The sequence below is a fragment of the Echinococcus granulosus genome (genome assembly GCF_000524195.1).
Source record: "Echinococcus granulosus chromosome Unknown EG_S00156, whole genome shotgun sequence".
Taxonomy (NCBI): domain Eukaryota; kingdom Metazoa; phylum Platyhelminthes; class Cestoda; order Cyclophyllidea; family Taeniidae; genus Echinococcus; species Echinococcus granulosus.
Genome location: NW_020170536.1, coordinates 60,630 through 76,168, shown reverse-complemented (window position 1 = coordinate 76,168; position 15,539 = coordinate 60,630). Strand labels below are relative to the sequence as shown.

At 44.3% G+C, this 15,539-nt stretch overlaps 1 protein-coding gene across 1 annotated transcript; it reads right to left on the bottom strand. All coding sequences in view use genetic code 11, as the record gives it.

Annotated features, from left to right (window-relative positions):
* Positions 1-902: 902 nt before the first annotated feature.
* Positions 903-15,432, bottom strand: EGR_09606 (Vacuolar protein sorting-associated protein; the record flags this gene model as incomplete). The annotated part of the gene is made up of 24 exons (XM_024498855.1): positions 903-1,365; positions 1,486-1,920; positions 2,642-4,043; positions 4,403-4,691; positions 4,974-5,399; positions 5,755-5,971; positions 6,062-6,270; positions 6,354-6,437; positions 6,696-6,920; positions 7,130-7,297; positions 7,547-8,098; positions 8,661-8,939; positions 9,119-9,772; positions 9,852-10,064; positions 10,300-10,710; positions 11,055-11,151; positions 11,230-11,567; positions 11,643-12,152; positions 12,298-12,705; positions 13,074-13,691; positions 13,953-14,179; positions 14,253-14,423; positions 14,497-14,733; positions 14,811-15,432. The coding sequence occupies 24 exons, from the start codon at positions 15,430-15,432 to the stop codon at positions 903-905; spliced, it is 9,255 nt and encodes a 3,084-aa protein (XP_024346732.1).
* Positions 15,433-15,539: the final 107 nt, after the last annotated feature.

Here is a 15,539-nt window from a genome sequence, read left to right as displayed (position 1 = left end):
AAAACGAAACAAAATGAAGACAATAGGGACAAAATTAAACATAATAGGCAGTAGCAGAATCCGGTATCGATTTGAAACAATTTAGAACAAATTTCTGTAGAAACATTCCGTCAGACCAACATTAAGACTTGGAAAACAAAAACTATGAGGTGATTTATTTTTTTACTGAAAGCTGAGAATGCTAATCAGAAGACTTAAAACTCTTTTTCGCTTGCAAAATAAAAAAAAATTTTGCAAAATTGGTATGGGAGCAGAACGACAAAAAAGGCAAGGACCAAATAAGCATAGTCAAAACAATAATTTAAGTAATACCACAGCAGCAAGCTCACACCTAAAATGCAAGCTCTTTGCGACGCCTATCAGTGATTTACACCAGGAGGCGCAGATTGTACGAACCTTTGTGACTGTCAAAGAGTGGACGACAAAGCTCACCTACCCCCCTCAAGTCCAAATAATCGGACGACCTGTTTGAAATAGCACGGGATACATGTCGCTCTATACATAGTCTTGAAAAAACTAGTTTTGCTTCAATTTTAATGTGTAACATTCTAAATCGTTCAAGAGACTTTAAGTATTTATGCTAAATAAGAATGTTTTATAATAAAAAGAAATAAACAAGGAGATAAGATGGGAATCAGCAATTGTGCCTCAATAATCCGGTTTGTCCAAATGCCCCACTGGTGCAGCTTAAACCCATCTCAGACTCCTCCTCCCAGTACTCTACAAGTGAGAAATTCCCGACTCCGCCCGCCTCACCTCGGCACAACGCTGCCCAAACCACCACTTCCCAACCCGCACACCTCTCCCATCCCAAATATGCTTTTACTAACTTGAAATTCCATGGACAAGCGATAAAAAATACACACAAGAACCAATTACCAGTCAAATTAGTTAGAATAGAACTATTGATCACAGCCTTGACCTCCTTTCGATTGAGGTAGACTTGAGAGATAGGCTTTGACACGCTCCAAATGAGGATTAGCTTCTAAGTAGCCAACAACTTCGCCACCCCCAACGGCAGTCATTGTATTCTTGGTAGGTCGAAGCACTCGCATTAAGACGGCCATTTCTCCGGCCGAGAGCTGGCACCTATCAACCAGAACATCTTCGCTTGTATCAACAAAATCCACCGCTAGGACACCTGCTCGTATAGTCTGCGCGGGCGCCTTGAATTCGACAGTAAATAATGACCCGTGGTAAGGAAGACAGAGCCAGGTGAGAACTGTTCCAGTCGCATCCATACCAACACCTGTCCAGAGATATTTGTGAGGATGCGGGATATTTAGACGTCGCATGAGGGCGCAGGACCACTTATGCAGGAGAGCTCCATCAACAAGATGCGGAACCCCAGGCAATATTGTTAAGCTACGCAAAATAAAACACAACTGGTAAGCCATTGACCGTTGACAATCAAACTACTAATTGTGCGTGTAGTTAAGTCGGAGTTGTCAGTGAGATGGAAAAGGTAGAAGGACCTACCAGTACATATGATTGGGTGATGGGGTGACGCCCCATCCAGCGCCCATTCCGTGCATGAATCCGGCACCGGTGAAGGCGACGAAGTCGGCAACTCCAGCGAGAGGTTTGGCCAAAAGACCGACAAGGCCTCGTCCCACTCCGCCAGCGAACCCCTTGGCCATTTGAGCCAGGCTGTGCGGCGATGAAGCCGATAGCGGTGGTGGAGAGGGCGGCTGGGACTGAAGGAGGGCAAAGAGAGGATGGTGCGCAACGCCTGCTAGGCCACCCAGCAGACTGATACCCAACTCGCTGATACCCAGCACTAGGCCTTCGCCCAGCCCCGCAGGTTGGTGGCGCTGGCGAATCTCCGTAGTACGCTGGATATGCTCTGTGTCCAGTGAGAGTTCGTGCAGATTCCGCGCGACACTGGATGCCAGGCCGGTCAGTGAACTGCACACCCCGCTGTGTGGGATGGAAAGGAAGCTGAACTGCAAAACCCATCTTATCCGGTCTCCTCAGAGTGCTCGTTTACTAAGGGACTGAACTATCAAATGGGAAAATTTGGCTTAAGCAAAATTCTATTGATGGATACACTAACTCTATTAAGTGCATGAAGTGGATATAAAATGAAGCCATGATATACATAGCAAATGGGAAGTGTTAGTAGCGAGGATGCTTCGTGTTTGCATGAGAATGGTGAAAATTGTATGACCACGGTATGAGCGAACAGCGTCAAAGATTGCACAAAACGCCACGGAATTTGACTAATTAAATTTAGAAACTTAAATAATGCTCTATTTTAAATGGATTACAACATTCATCTTCTAAAATACTGTTGAACTCCACGCAGGAGAATCTTGCTAGCTTTAGTCTGCGCATCATGTCATGGGGATGATGAAAGCCAAAACGACGAAGCACTACAATTCAAGAAGGTCGCAAGTAAATCTAACAATCAGTGGGTATAGCAGCTGAACTTCTTTTTCAATATTCTAACCACTTTACTGCCCTATGTAAAAGCCCCAGAATGTTCAGCTTGTCCTTACTTAGTTTAAACAACTTACAAAGAGGTCAGTTGAAATTTAAAAGGTATTAAGGAGGATAGGCCAACAAATTGATACTAAATATTTAAGGACGATAATAGTAAAGGTTAGTTTTAGTTAAGATCAATTGAAACGCATCGTACCCGGCAGTGTGCTTCACTAGAGACAAAAGACCACGAGCAAGACCCCTCAGCAGACTCAGTTGTTCCCGAGTGGCCATCTTTTCACTGTCGGCGAAGTGAACCAGATGCCAGACGCCCTCAGCGAAGGAAGCCACCAGACGGGCGGGATTGCCGATGAGCTCTATACTGCCCAAGACCAGACCTGCCCGAATCAACAACTGCGAGATGTAGTGTGTACTCAGCTGTGAGACCAATGTCTTCACATCCAACGCCACCTCCGAACACTCAAAGCTGTTCAGTCGGAACTGTGTGGTCTTGCACGAAATGTGCATCCCAACCTTGGCCTTCAGCGCAAGTTGCAGCGCAACAGAGTGGATTTCGAACTCGCGAAGACAGAGTATGGTGGGAGTCGGCGATTTCACTGCATTTTCGACATCTCCAATCAAAGCAGGTCGGGCACGTCGCAGATCCTGAACCCATGAGACGAGAGCGTAGAGCACACTATCTTCGAGATAAGCCTCCATTGACGGCAAACGCAAATTGAATCTGTCCAGAAAGAAGTCTGTGGAAGAGAGGTAACGGATTTGGCAGGTGCACGAGAAAACACCGGTGCTATTTTCCTCCATGGCATGAGGAAGTACAGATCGCATGAGAACAGGGAAATCGAAGGTAGATAGAGAAGTTTGAGCGAGATTATCGATTTGGATCAAAGAGGAAGTGATCCTGAACTCAAATAGGGATGCATTCTCCTTTGAATACGTGGCTTCGATGCGTCGAATGCAAATACGAAGGAAATCCTTCAAACCTGAATCGCCCGGTGTTAGTAGTAAGCCGCGCACCGGTGCAGAAATCAATGTTGTATCAATGTAGACAGATAGAGATAAGGGTTGATCAACATGTGACCAATGAGAAAACACTGGTTTTTGATCGGAAAAAATTGCCAAGTCAGTGCAAAACGGAAAGGCCTCATTAGTGACCTGTTGAATCGAGATTGTTTTTTCTCTAAATCGTAACAGAACGGGATTATCTCTACAATCAGTCAATTTGATGACCTCAACGTCTGAATGCAGGCGCAAAAAGAGACGCGCGTCCTCATGACAAAGAAATGTTGACGTAACTGATGATTTCGAAGTTTCACCAGAGATCCACACTTCGGCCAGTTGATCGAGAAATACCTGAGGAATGAGCACCAACTTTCCCCCGCTTGGATGAACACAGGGCAGGGCATTGGAAAGCGGAAGCTGGTGGAAGTTGGAAAGACCTTGGAATGATACTTCAAATGGAAAATCAGTCGCATTGGTCAAACTGCAGCCCAGTGAGCAGGAGAGAGAGGGAGCTAAGTTAGCCAAGCAAAGAGTCCATAGTCCTGTCTGCGGGTCATTAGAAAGGCTCAGAAGAAGTGAGCACTCGTCCGGGTCCCCATCTATTGGAAAAAAGTGCGAGGACTAAGTAGAATCCCGCATTGATGAGAAGCTTTAAAAGTTCGACTTGCGAACCCGAGTGGAAAAATTTATTAGATTAGTATATGCAACAATCAGGAAGAATGAAGCTTATCAATTCAAGTTTTATTTACTAGTAGTAGAAAAAGGCATACAATGCATAAAGATTAGTGCAATTGCTTAGCTTTCAGAAAAAAAGCCGTTTGTAATTCTTGGTGAAGATGAAATAGTTTTGCACAATCTAGAGGAGAATATTTAAGCAAAGCAAACATAATCACCTCATCATTAGTCGAAAATAATTCCTGTGGATAGTATACAATTAGAATCAAGGGAACGAACTTACTTTCATTGAAACTGGGTAGCGAAATGTGGTAATATCGATGATACGATCCGGTGACTGGACAGGAGCGAACGCCATCGAATGAATGGACTCCAGCTAACTGAAGAGAACGACTCCAAAATATACCCAAATGACTCCGAAGAACAAGGAGGTGTGCGAGAGACACACCGTGTGAATCGACGTCCCCGAACACAATCTCGGGGTGGGAGTGGTTCCAAAAAAGAACCGGAGTCAAAGTGCCGCCAGACTTTGGTAGAGTTAAAACTTCGGCTCCAAGCTCATCTAAGGAAGCCTAAAACATAAAAGCATGTAATAAAGTGTTACACAACTATTTTAACTGCTGCAAAAATAGGTGCATGTTTTTTCTGAAATCAAAAATTGAATGGGGTCGATATTTATTAGAAGATTCTTAAATGATAAAAAACAAATCAAAATTACTTAAGTGATGCAAAATAACCATCGCAGCCTGCGTTAAGAAGTTGTCGGGAGGAAATCGCCCACTGCTACTACTGTTGACGATGAGAGGAGATCCAGATGGCAGGGAAAAAGGTAAGAGAGGTATGTGAGGACTCACCATAGGAAGAGGTAGATGGACGCCAAGGGTAGGTACGACAATGGGTTTGCAGAGAAGGGACTGCCCCGTGCGATTATCGATGTGCAGAAGCGGTTCAATGCTCAGGGTGACGACGCCTCGAGGGGGCGCAAAGTGGAGGCGCGCAGCAAGGCAGCACACCACGCAGCCGAGGCGCAGAGCGAGCGGTGCCAGCGTGCGGGAGCGCGTGAGGTTCACCACTGCTGTCGCCGCCGCCGCCCTGCCACCGCTGTCCTGCTGATGCACCCGTGACATGCCACTCACCGTCAGTATGACTATCTCACTCGAGGTGATAGAATTAGGATCCACGGTGGCGGTGGTGGATGATGAAAACACTGAGCTGTGAACTAGGAGTGCAGGTGACCACACCGTACTTCCTTTGAAGTTGATTCCAAGCCGCAATAAGCGCTGAAAGTGGGCATTATGATACACTTCGGACGAAAATTTCTGCTGGATCCAATATCTATGAGCAAGATTTACTTGGAGCGGACATTATAGTGTCACAACTTCATGATTGAGTACACATGATACGCATGAAGTATGATGCATCGAATGCTATTAAATTGACCTCATCCGTAAAAATACGGCGAAACTAAAAAAAGCCAACACATTCTCAGTAGCCATCCTTATGAATTACAAAAGTTAATTAGAAATATAAGAAACAAACAGAATGTGTTCTAACGTCAGTGTTTGGTGGTGCTTTACTTTCCAAGTTGGAAACACTATGTTTCCAAATAAACAAAAAGCAGGAGAATAAGATTACCTCGCCAGCAGCGGGTATATGGCAGGAATCGGTATCAAACTTGATGGCAGACTCGTCTGGAAGGTTAATATCCTTCAAACTGCTTGCGGTACAGAGCTGTAAGCTGATGCCACTGCAATTGCTTAGGAGAAGCCAGGGCTGCACGACAACGTCAAGGCGGCCAGAGAGCGTCTTCCAGGGTAGCAAAAGCGACGACTCAAAAACTGGGGCCTTGTCACTAAGCCAATTCAACGAAGAAAACTAACAAGTTAATGACATTTTTAAGAAATTTTCAAACTGAAATAAAGTTTTAGCAAGATGAACTCACGGATAGTGAAAATTGAATGAAGGCGTACTGCCCGGCTGAAAAGTTACTGCAATAGAAGTTGTGGATGCCTTAGGAATATAGAAGTGTCTAGAGAACCCTCGGCCAGAAGAATTGAGAAAAGAGGCAGGCGATTTACAGGAGTCCTCCAAAACCAGAGTCAGCGGCATTGGCAATGCACTCGTGATGTTGAGCACTGGTGATATTGTGATCTTCCCAAGTGTGAAAATACATCCAAGTTAAAGAAGTAGATCGAGGTAATTGATGCGAGGCGATTTTTGTACTGTCCACTTACCAATCTTGCTGGATCCGACAGCATATTGTAATGCAAGTGATTCACTTTGAGTAGCACCGGACAAACAGTCTCTGCGACAGGAAGCTAAGCATTAGGAAAACAAATTTTATAACTTCACATATTTTTAATGTCGATAAAAGGAACACAAATGCTAAAACTCTGCGAACCTATTTGCTTAACCAAGGAAATCTAGAGACAGATTAAAGATGAATTTGAAATAAAGCTGTACACAATTAGGAAATAATAGAACGAAATGATGGCCTAAGTTCTAAAACATTTGAAAATATGTGCTTTGGTGATAGAAGATGACACCTAAAAATAGGAATGGTCACCTGCATTTACCCATAAAATCCTCTCGCCCTGAGCGGTCAAATCTTCACCCGTTAACTTTACGAACGCGTCAGTATCCGAAGCGGATAAGGCGAGGTCAGACGTTGGCCCTGCTGGTGAAACACAAAGGCCATAAGAAGAAGATGACGCAATGCACCTGGTGAATCCATTGGAAAGGCGGAGAGAAAGGTCAAAAGGAAATTTGTTTTCCACAGTGAGAGCCGGCTGAATGATTATCTAGACAAAAATACAATGAACAATATGATATGATTGAACATTTGGATGTAATCCGGTGAAAAAGGCTCGAAAAATGAACGATTTATTGCATTAAGGCATAATAATCTCAAGTGAGTTCAGATGTGTCCAAAAAGGAGAGTTAGAGCTTAATTAGAGTAACTAGACACAATCATCCAAACAAGGAAACTATTGAGCACAGCGATACTTACCTCACCAGGGAGTCCGGATGAGGGCCGGGGAGGAATAAGAAGAATCGCAACAGGGAAGGAATCATCCTGAGGCTCAAGGTCATCCCACTGGATCGGCTGTGCGAAAGTGCTGTTGGTGTGCTCAGGAGGCCAGGTGATAGACAATGGAGCACTCCGGACCATTGACTTCTTAAAACAATTAAAAACATTTTTGTCTGTCTGTATGAAACAGCGCAGGGGGAGTAGTGCACACCCAATCAATGCATGAACATTTACGTTTTTTCGAGCATTAAACCTATGAACTGTATTCGTGTTAGAAATAGCACATTGATAACCAATCGAAAGATATGGGTGCTTTTTTTCATTTCAATTAAAAAAATCCGAACTCTGTCTTTTTTGGCCCATATTCTTAACGTTTAATCCAACCTATGACCTTACAGGGTCCGTGGATAAAGCAATCCTGAGTGTGATTGTCCGGGTCTTGGCCAATACGATCGGCCGCCATGATGCAAAACACCCTCCGGCCTCCACAATGACATTAGTGATATCGGACAGTGCGCTTTCCGCCGGTTCGTCGGTGGGAGAAGCACTGGTGAAGCATTGCTCCACAAGAAGTCGCCTGTCCGTCCGATTGCCAATCTCCCAGCCCGTTTTGCCCTCGCCTGTTGTGATTTGGCTCAGGGCATGCACGAGGTCACTGTTGCAACACAGGTGACATGTCCCGACGGAGATGCACGTTCCACTCACACCGAGAATGTGCTCCGCCTCGCCCAGGAGCTGCATATGCGCTCCGTGCGGACTGAAGACGTGGGCGGCCACGGATCTCACTGAAAAACTTGCCAGTAGTGTGGAGTCGGCGTATGTAACTGGTTGATCAACAGTGGAGGTAATTGCTGGGGCCTGGTTGTGCGGATTTGTAAAGGAGGTTGCTAGCATACCATGCAGTTTAAAGACCGTCAACCTCCCTGTTTCGAGGCTGGGTTCCTGCATCTACAATTGTTAAGTTGACAAATTCAACCACAAAAATGATATCCACAACGCAAGGTGCCGATTTTATAGTTTTTTAAGAATACTTAGGAAGCACATAGTCGACTAGCTAGGAAATGTAGATATCCGAGATAAACTAAAAAAACATCCTCGAGAGTGTCTTGATAAACGAAAAGAACGCTAAATGGATAACATGCCTGCCATGTGGAGAGACAGAATTCGTCAAGTCCAAAATGAAGTGACACTGGCATGGTGAGTTCAGGAATGTAGGCGGAATCGAGATGTGTACAGGCGCCCAGAGCATACGGAGGGAGGCAAACAGGAATAGCAACAGATTCACATCCAGCAGATGAAGAATTCCCCCTAGATTATACACGCATACATTCGATCATATTTAAAAAACCCACCCTTGGTATGAAAACAGGTAAGAAAGCCCATTATGGCAACCAGTTACTTCTAAAATTTATAATTAAACAGATACAATATTTTATGAGGCATTCAAATTTGCTGTAGTTGCTTGGTAGAACGGTACATACATGGATATGATTCTACCAACACAACTGACGATAATCCTCCAAGAGGCTGCCGCAACCGGTAAGGGTGCTGTGGGATTAAGGGCAACCTTGGGACCCCAGAAAACGTTCTCTTCACCTAAAGAGGATCTGAGAATCAACCGTTGCCTCTGAGATTGCTCCAGAGTCTCCAAGCAAAGTGGAAATTCAGCCAAAAGGGGTGGGAGAAGGACGTCGACAGAGGCGTCTTCAAGAAGGTTGAAAGTGGCGTAGGTCACAAAACTACCATATTCACCTACACGATCGCTCCAGTATTGTAGGCGAGCTGGCAACTTGGGAAGGGCAGAGAGGATTAAAAGTGAAAAACCCATTAACGGTTGAAAGAAATATACCCATCTGATCGCAATAGTCTTAATTCTCGAAAAAAATAATGATCTTATCTTAATGAGTAAAATATAAGGCGAAAAAACAAAAGTCGACGTGTGTGTAATTTGTGAGAGAGAAAACGAACCATAATGTTGCCGAGATCGATGCTATCATTATCATAAACGAGGGGCACGGGATTCACAGTAAGCCGGATGGGTTGGCGCAACTCAGGGAAGGTCCACGTCATCGTCACACATCTAGATTCTGTCCCAACCTCCGGAGCGAATTGATCACAATCGGCAAAGACGATCTCGTAGGGAAGAGGGAGCCATCGGGAGATATTGCCAAGACCTACGGGTTCCGTGGGAATGAAAATCGAAAAATCGTAGGCCGACTTTCTCCGGATGTCGTCTTTAAAGACGCATCGACTTGGCAGATGTTGTGCAACAGGCTTCTTCGCGTTCAAAATACCGTTATTTTCTTGATGCGTTGCTACAATAAAGGCTTGGGCAAGTCTTCTGAACTCATTTCCAGAAGGAATTACTATTTTCGTACCCTTAGAGATCTCTATATGTGCAACGGTTGTAGGAATGCTCACTAGAGAGACCTCTGTGCACATCCTGAGGGAAATTTCCGTGGCAGTGGGGATAAGTTGAAATTCATTCAAGTGAGTTTCGATACACATCGCCTTTAGATCGGTATAAAAACTCCTCCAGTCCTTTCTCCGATTAGCGACACCATCAATATGAATCCCCTCTGTAGCGAATCGAATTTTATCTTCTGCAGCAATTAAATGAATCTGTAAGGAAAGAATTGCGAACACAGACACGAGGCTAGTCATTTGTGGTCCAAAAAAATAAAACGGAAAGAATGCTCACAGATATTGAGCGAGTATCAAAATGTAGCTGATCAAAGATTGTGATAAAAGTTGCAATGGGCGCCTTGAGATCACCCGCATGTTTGACACGCTTGGTTGGGGAATTAGGAGAATAGAAAGATTTTGTTAGGTTTGAAAGGCACATAAGCATATTTGGCGTGAGAACAAGAGTCGTTTCTCGTTGAATACGAACGGTGGCATGAAAACGTTTTTCCTGCAATGAAGAGAGAGGTTAGTTTTTCACGTAGCTGATAGTATCTAAATGCAAAACAAGCTCCACTTGCCCTTGAATTTCGACGAGAAAAGTTAATCAGAAGCAGTTCGTCATTACCGGAAGTAGAGAGGCAAGCCCTATTAATCGATGACATTGGGTTGAATATGTGATATTGGCCGACGTCTGCGACTTGTGGAAGGGGGAGGCGAGTTGGGAGATATGTTTGGCGCTCTACCGGCGGTGTAGTGGGGGTCCAAAACACGTTGCCGTGCCAATCTGACTCAGAGCCTTCGGAAAATGATCTCAAATGGACCTGTAAGTCATTGAGTCCCGCGTTCAATGACTCGGGTGACCACCGGAGGTGTGGCTGAATCAATTCTATCACGGAGAAGTCCCAGTGACGCTCGATAGGTTTTCTTCTCTCCCACAGAACAAAACGCATTAATCCGCAGGTGAGTAGAAATCGAGAGGGCTGAGACGGCCAGGCCAGTTGACTCACCTCCGCCGTCTCGTCCATCTGCCCTCTTGGTCGCTCAATTACACCCATTAAATTCGATAAGTATGTCAATAAAAAGGATCCACTGAGGGTCACAATGATATCATTGCTTATATTTGCTTCCAAAATTGATCCATAGAGCATTCTTGCCTATGAAACACAGAATCAAGCATCAGAAATGGGGAAACCCGAGCAGTAACAATGAATGATACAAATGACCAAAAATGCCAATAATAATAGCAATCAAAGTTACTGATAAACTATTCACTCTGGACTAAAATATGTGGCAGCCGAATAGTGTCCCGCTTCACCAACTGCTCCTAATGCATCCTGTACATACATGAACTAAAACAGGGTTGACCTTTAGTAAAATGGTACACGGAGAATGAAATTAGTCAGTAGAGCAATGAAGTGAATAAAACAAATGAATTCTAAAATTGGTGATAGTGAGTTGGTAAATAAGGCCAAATTCAAAAAAGTGTTTAGACATTTACCTGACCACAAACGAGATTGGTTTCACAAATAGGAGCGGCAAAAACAGCCATTATGTCGAGAGGACGTAAAACAGGCAGCACCCAGACAGCGTCTTTGCTGAAACAAGTCAAAAAAGATCGTGAATAAACAAGTCTGAGATACTCGGGCGAGTAATTTTGATAATACGAAGCTCACATGCCACTGAGGCGAGTTGCGGCCTGATTCCACTCAAAGGCGGGATACTGGCCAGCCAAGGTGGGTTGGCAGTCGAACCTACGAGCACTTTTTGAGAAATTTATGGCTTCCAAAAGATTGACTGCCCAACAAGCTAGTCCTTCAAGACGCAAAGCAGATTGCCTATCCTCGTAAGAAGAACCGATTTTGCGCGTCAGGGTAATGACTCTTGCATGGGCTGACGCGGCTTCCGGTCTGGAGGTGATGCAGTTTTTCGGAAAAGGATGAATTCGCATAGCACGCAGAGTAATAGCCAAGGCATCACAAGGACCAATTACTCCATACGACGGGGCAAGGAGCTGAAGATAAAGCAAGTGATAGAAAAAATTCATAAAAGTAGAAGGGTGAGCGAACAACATCGAAAACCCACTCACCCCTGGGGAGGGAATGAAGAGACGCAACTCGTCAAGTGCCACAAATAGCAATGGCATACAATGCCCTGGAAGCGGTGCCCCGACACCAAATGATCTACCACTCGTTGGAACGATTTCCTCAGAGTTCTGGAATTCCCTCAGAGCACCTTTTAGGTACGACGCAAGCTGTGGACAGAGGACCACATCCAAGGGTTTCAATCTGATATAGACGCAATTGACGAAGGGAGGACCAGCATCGTCAACCTCCATCCGATTTTCGCCTAGGAGAAAAAGTTCGCTCTGCCTGTCCAGCCAATAGGAGAAGCGCTTGCCAGCGAAGACATGACGAACGAGGACAGCAAAGGATCGAGTGAGAGAGATGGTGAGCATAGCCGTGGGTCGGAAGTGACGAGAGAGTGTCACGTCGACTTCGCTATCACTATCGACACCTTGGGGTTCCTGGGGTTTGGGAAGCCTTTGGCCAGCCTTCGATTCTTCATAATACGCCGTTCCTGGGCAAAGAGCAACATTCTGAAAGGGCCTAAGATGCCAGTGCTTCGGAGAAATTAAAGGAAAGCACCTAAAGTGAAGAAATCGACGTTAACAGTGTATCAACACACAACATATTAGTTTATGAGATTAAACACCTTTCTGAAGTGCGCAAAAAAAGGCAAACGCGTTCAAGTTGCAATCGAAAATTGATGTAGAATGGCGAATCAGAAATGGAGACTGTTGTGCAGAAGCCATCTGCTTCCCACCGGATCTTCGACTGCTTATCACTTAAGCACAACTCCCCAGTGGTGAAGGGAAATATCACTTGAATAACACCCTTAATGGGAATTCGTGGGGTTGTGATAGATGGTGCGTTGGGAGGGGTAAAATGCACAAGGACTTTTCGCGATTCAGCTAGAGAGTGTGAGGAGGAGTAAGTCAGACGAGAGATTATTGACGAGGACTTCTTCGTAGAGCCAAAGAGTTCCATACCGCACGGTGATATCTCAACCGGTGTTGAAGGATTTGATAGACCATCGATTTCCTTTGATTTGCGGATGCAAGACGCCATGAGGTCTTTTGTAGTAAAAATCTAAAAATGTGAGTTTTGTCTGAAATATTACGCAGGAATGTGCTGCAATGAGCGCAGTCAACCATGAAAAGGTAGGAATTAAAATGCATGCTATGCACTCTCGACTGACTGGACAAATAACGTATCAACGCGATGTTTTACTGATTTGCATGAAATGACAATGATAAAGTCTGATTATCTGCATCGTTAAATCGAGGTTCTGTTAAGGTAGCATAATCGTACATCGTTTTTGATGAGTCTTGAAAAATCAAAATCATGTCAACTATGAGTGTCTTAAAGACAAACAGATCGCAATGTAACTCTGGTAGGTTTATAGGTAGCAAGGAAAATGTCGATGCAGCTAAGATTAACATAAAATTTGGCATTACCTCACTTATAAGATTCGATATCTGCATTTGAATGCCAGAAATGGTTGCCATAAGATGAGAGACATCCCTTAAACTGGGCGAGTTACCAGAAGTATCTTCTGTGTTGTGAGCTAAGTTGAAGAGCAAATTCCAAGAGATTCTGGAGAGTGCATTGTCCAGTGGAGATGTTGCGATTGTGAACGAAAGACTGCAGGCCAAGTCATCCAGTTGGAGGAGGCGCGTTGCCTCTCCAACCGAAATTATTAGCCCGGTGGCGGTGCACTCCCACATGGGACGGTTCGAATCCCGATCGATTGCCATCATTTCAGGAACACTTTGGAGACGGCGGAGTCGACGCTGAGTTCCTAATGCCTGTTTCTCCTCTAACTCAAAACTATATAATCGAATACCATCTGTCCCTTCTGTCGCAGTAATAGGTGCCGAGGGAGGCACATTTTGGGATTGAGGGAGTGGGGAGGAGTGGGAACGTGGTCCTCTAATCTCGATTCGGGGGAACGTCAACTGAACGACTTTACCACGGCTCGTTGCGTTGAGTGACGCAAGCCATGCATCAAAGTCACAGGTAGAAAAGCGATCCGTTGTTGGAACAATATAGAGAGTTGAAGTCAAGATTGACACCTGAAATATTATGTTTGCAACTTTGACTACGGCAAATTGCACGAAATGGCAAGTTAATTTTAAAACTACGTATCCAAACAACCCTACCTGACAAATCTAATAGGATAGTAATTTGTTCTTTTAATTCTTCTCCAAAGCTCTAAAAAGGTTAGTCACTAACATCAGACATTTCTTCGCTCTAGATAAGAATAAAATGCTCATTTTAGACTGCAACTGGACGTCAGTGAGTTACTTTAAATAAATGGTAGATGAACTGCATACATCTAACTTGCAAGTGGTGAACCACTTGTAGTTTGCAATGATCCATTCAGAAAAAGGCGCGGACAGCAAATCGCTGCAGTTCTGAACCCTTGTAATGTTGGAAACCAAGACAAAGGTGGACCCGCCTGACGTATGAGGTCTGCTGCGAGTTGAAACGGTTTCGAGATGAGATTTGATTTCACTAGGACTGTGTGTATGGAGATCCATTTGGTGAAATGCGATAGAACCTATAACAGTTGAAAATTTAATAATGAACGGCCGAAAGACAAATTGCTATGAGAATACAGTACGAGGTCGTACTTTGTGATTTCGAACAGAATTGAGCATCCAAAGGGAATTCTCCAGTTTGATCGATTTCAAATGCTTCCCAAGACTTCTTTAACACGCCGATGACACCAGAGAACCACTCAATAAGAGAAGGGGTAATGAGAATTTTCATCGGTGCCACTTTCAAAGTTACCGACGCAGGGTCTACAGAAGATTATCAACAAATACGTTACTTTTTTTTACGAAACTGGAGGATAACGGTCAAAAATCAACTTACGCAGACTGTCTAAACCAGGGACAATTTTTCTCCTCAACTGATATGAAAATACAGCCAACGGTCCAGTTGATAAACATTGAAGAATAGGAATGACTTTATCCTTTCCCTCATCCATTAAACTTCCTGTTAATTGAGACGTCTCAAATGATGAATTGACAAGTTTCTGGATTTTACTCGACTGAGCATGTAGGCACATGAAACCTTTCGCATTAAAGGTGAGACAATAGGACATTTCACCTAAGGTAAGGAAGAGATGAAACTGAAATGATGCGCCACTGCCTAAATATCGTGAAGCTAATGGTAAGACCACTAACCTTCAATTGTCCGTTTGAAAAATTTACCAAGTCCAGCTTCGCTTATTTGGCCACTGTATTCATTTAGCTCTGGCCATGCCTGACTATGGAGATAATGCGAAAGAGCTGTGGCAAGTGCGCATCCATGAGAGACTATATAGAACCCGTGGATGAAGAGACTTCTTACAGCAAAGGAACTCAAGTTTAGCTGAATTTGTGAATGGGATTTTAGATAACTCTCCGTAGTCACGAGATCATTTGATAGATGTTGAGGCCAAGATTCCGAAAAGAGCAGGTTTCGTTGGGCTAATGTGACTGATATAGGTGAAAGTAGTACCCCTTGACCCAAAGAAATGCACACTTTGGATATTTTAACCAGTTGATGGGCATAACAGCTATTGAGAAGGTCAATCTGAAGCAGTTTTGTAATTGGATTTTCATCATCGAAACCAAAGAGAACGCCACCTCTCTTCACATCACCTTCTTGTTGGCCACCAGTCGGTTGATAAATGCCATAGCAGTCCGAAATTTGGTCTTTTCTGCCCCACTGCTTGCATTCGAGAATATTATTGCGCAAAAGGCCTCGATGGAAGGAAGAATTCACGTCCACTAGCACGCCAGATGAAGGATAGAGGTGAGTCATTGTGAAGACCAGTTGCACTGGGTTGAGGGGAGCAGAGACAAACACGTCTATGCCACCCGTCTCGAGGTGCAGAGAAGCAAACCGATTAGCCACCTAGAATTAATATG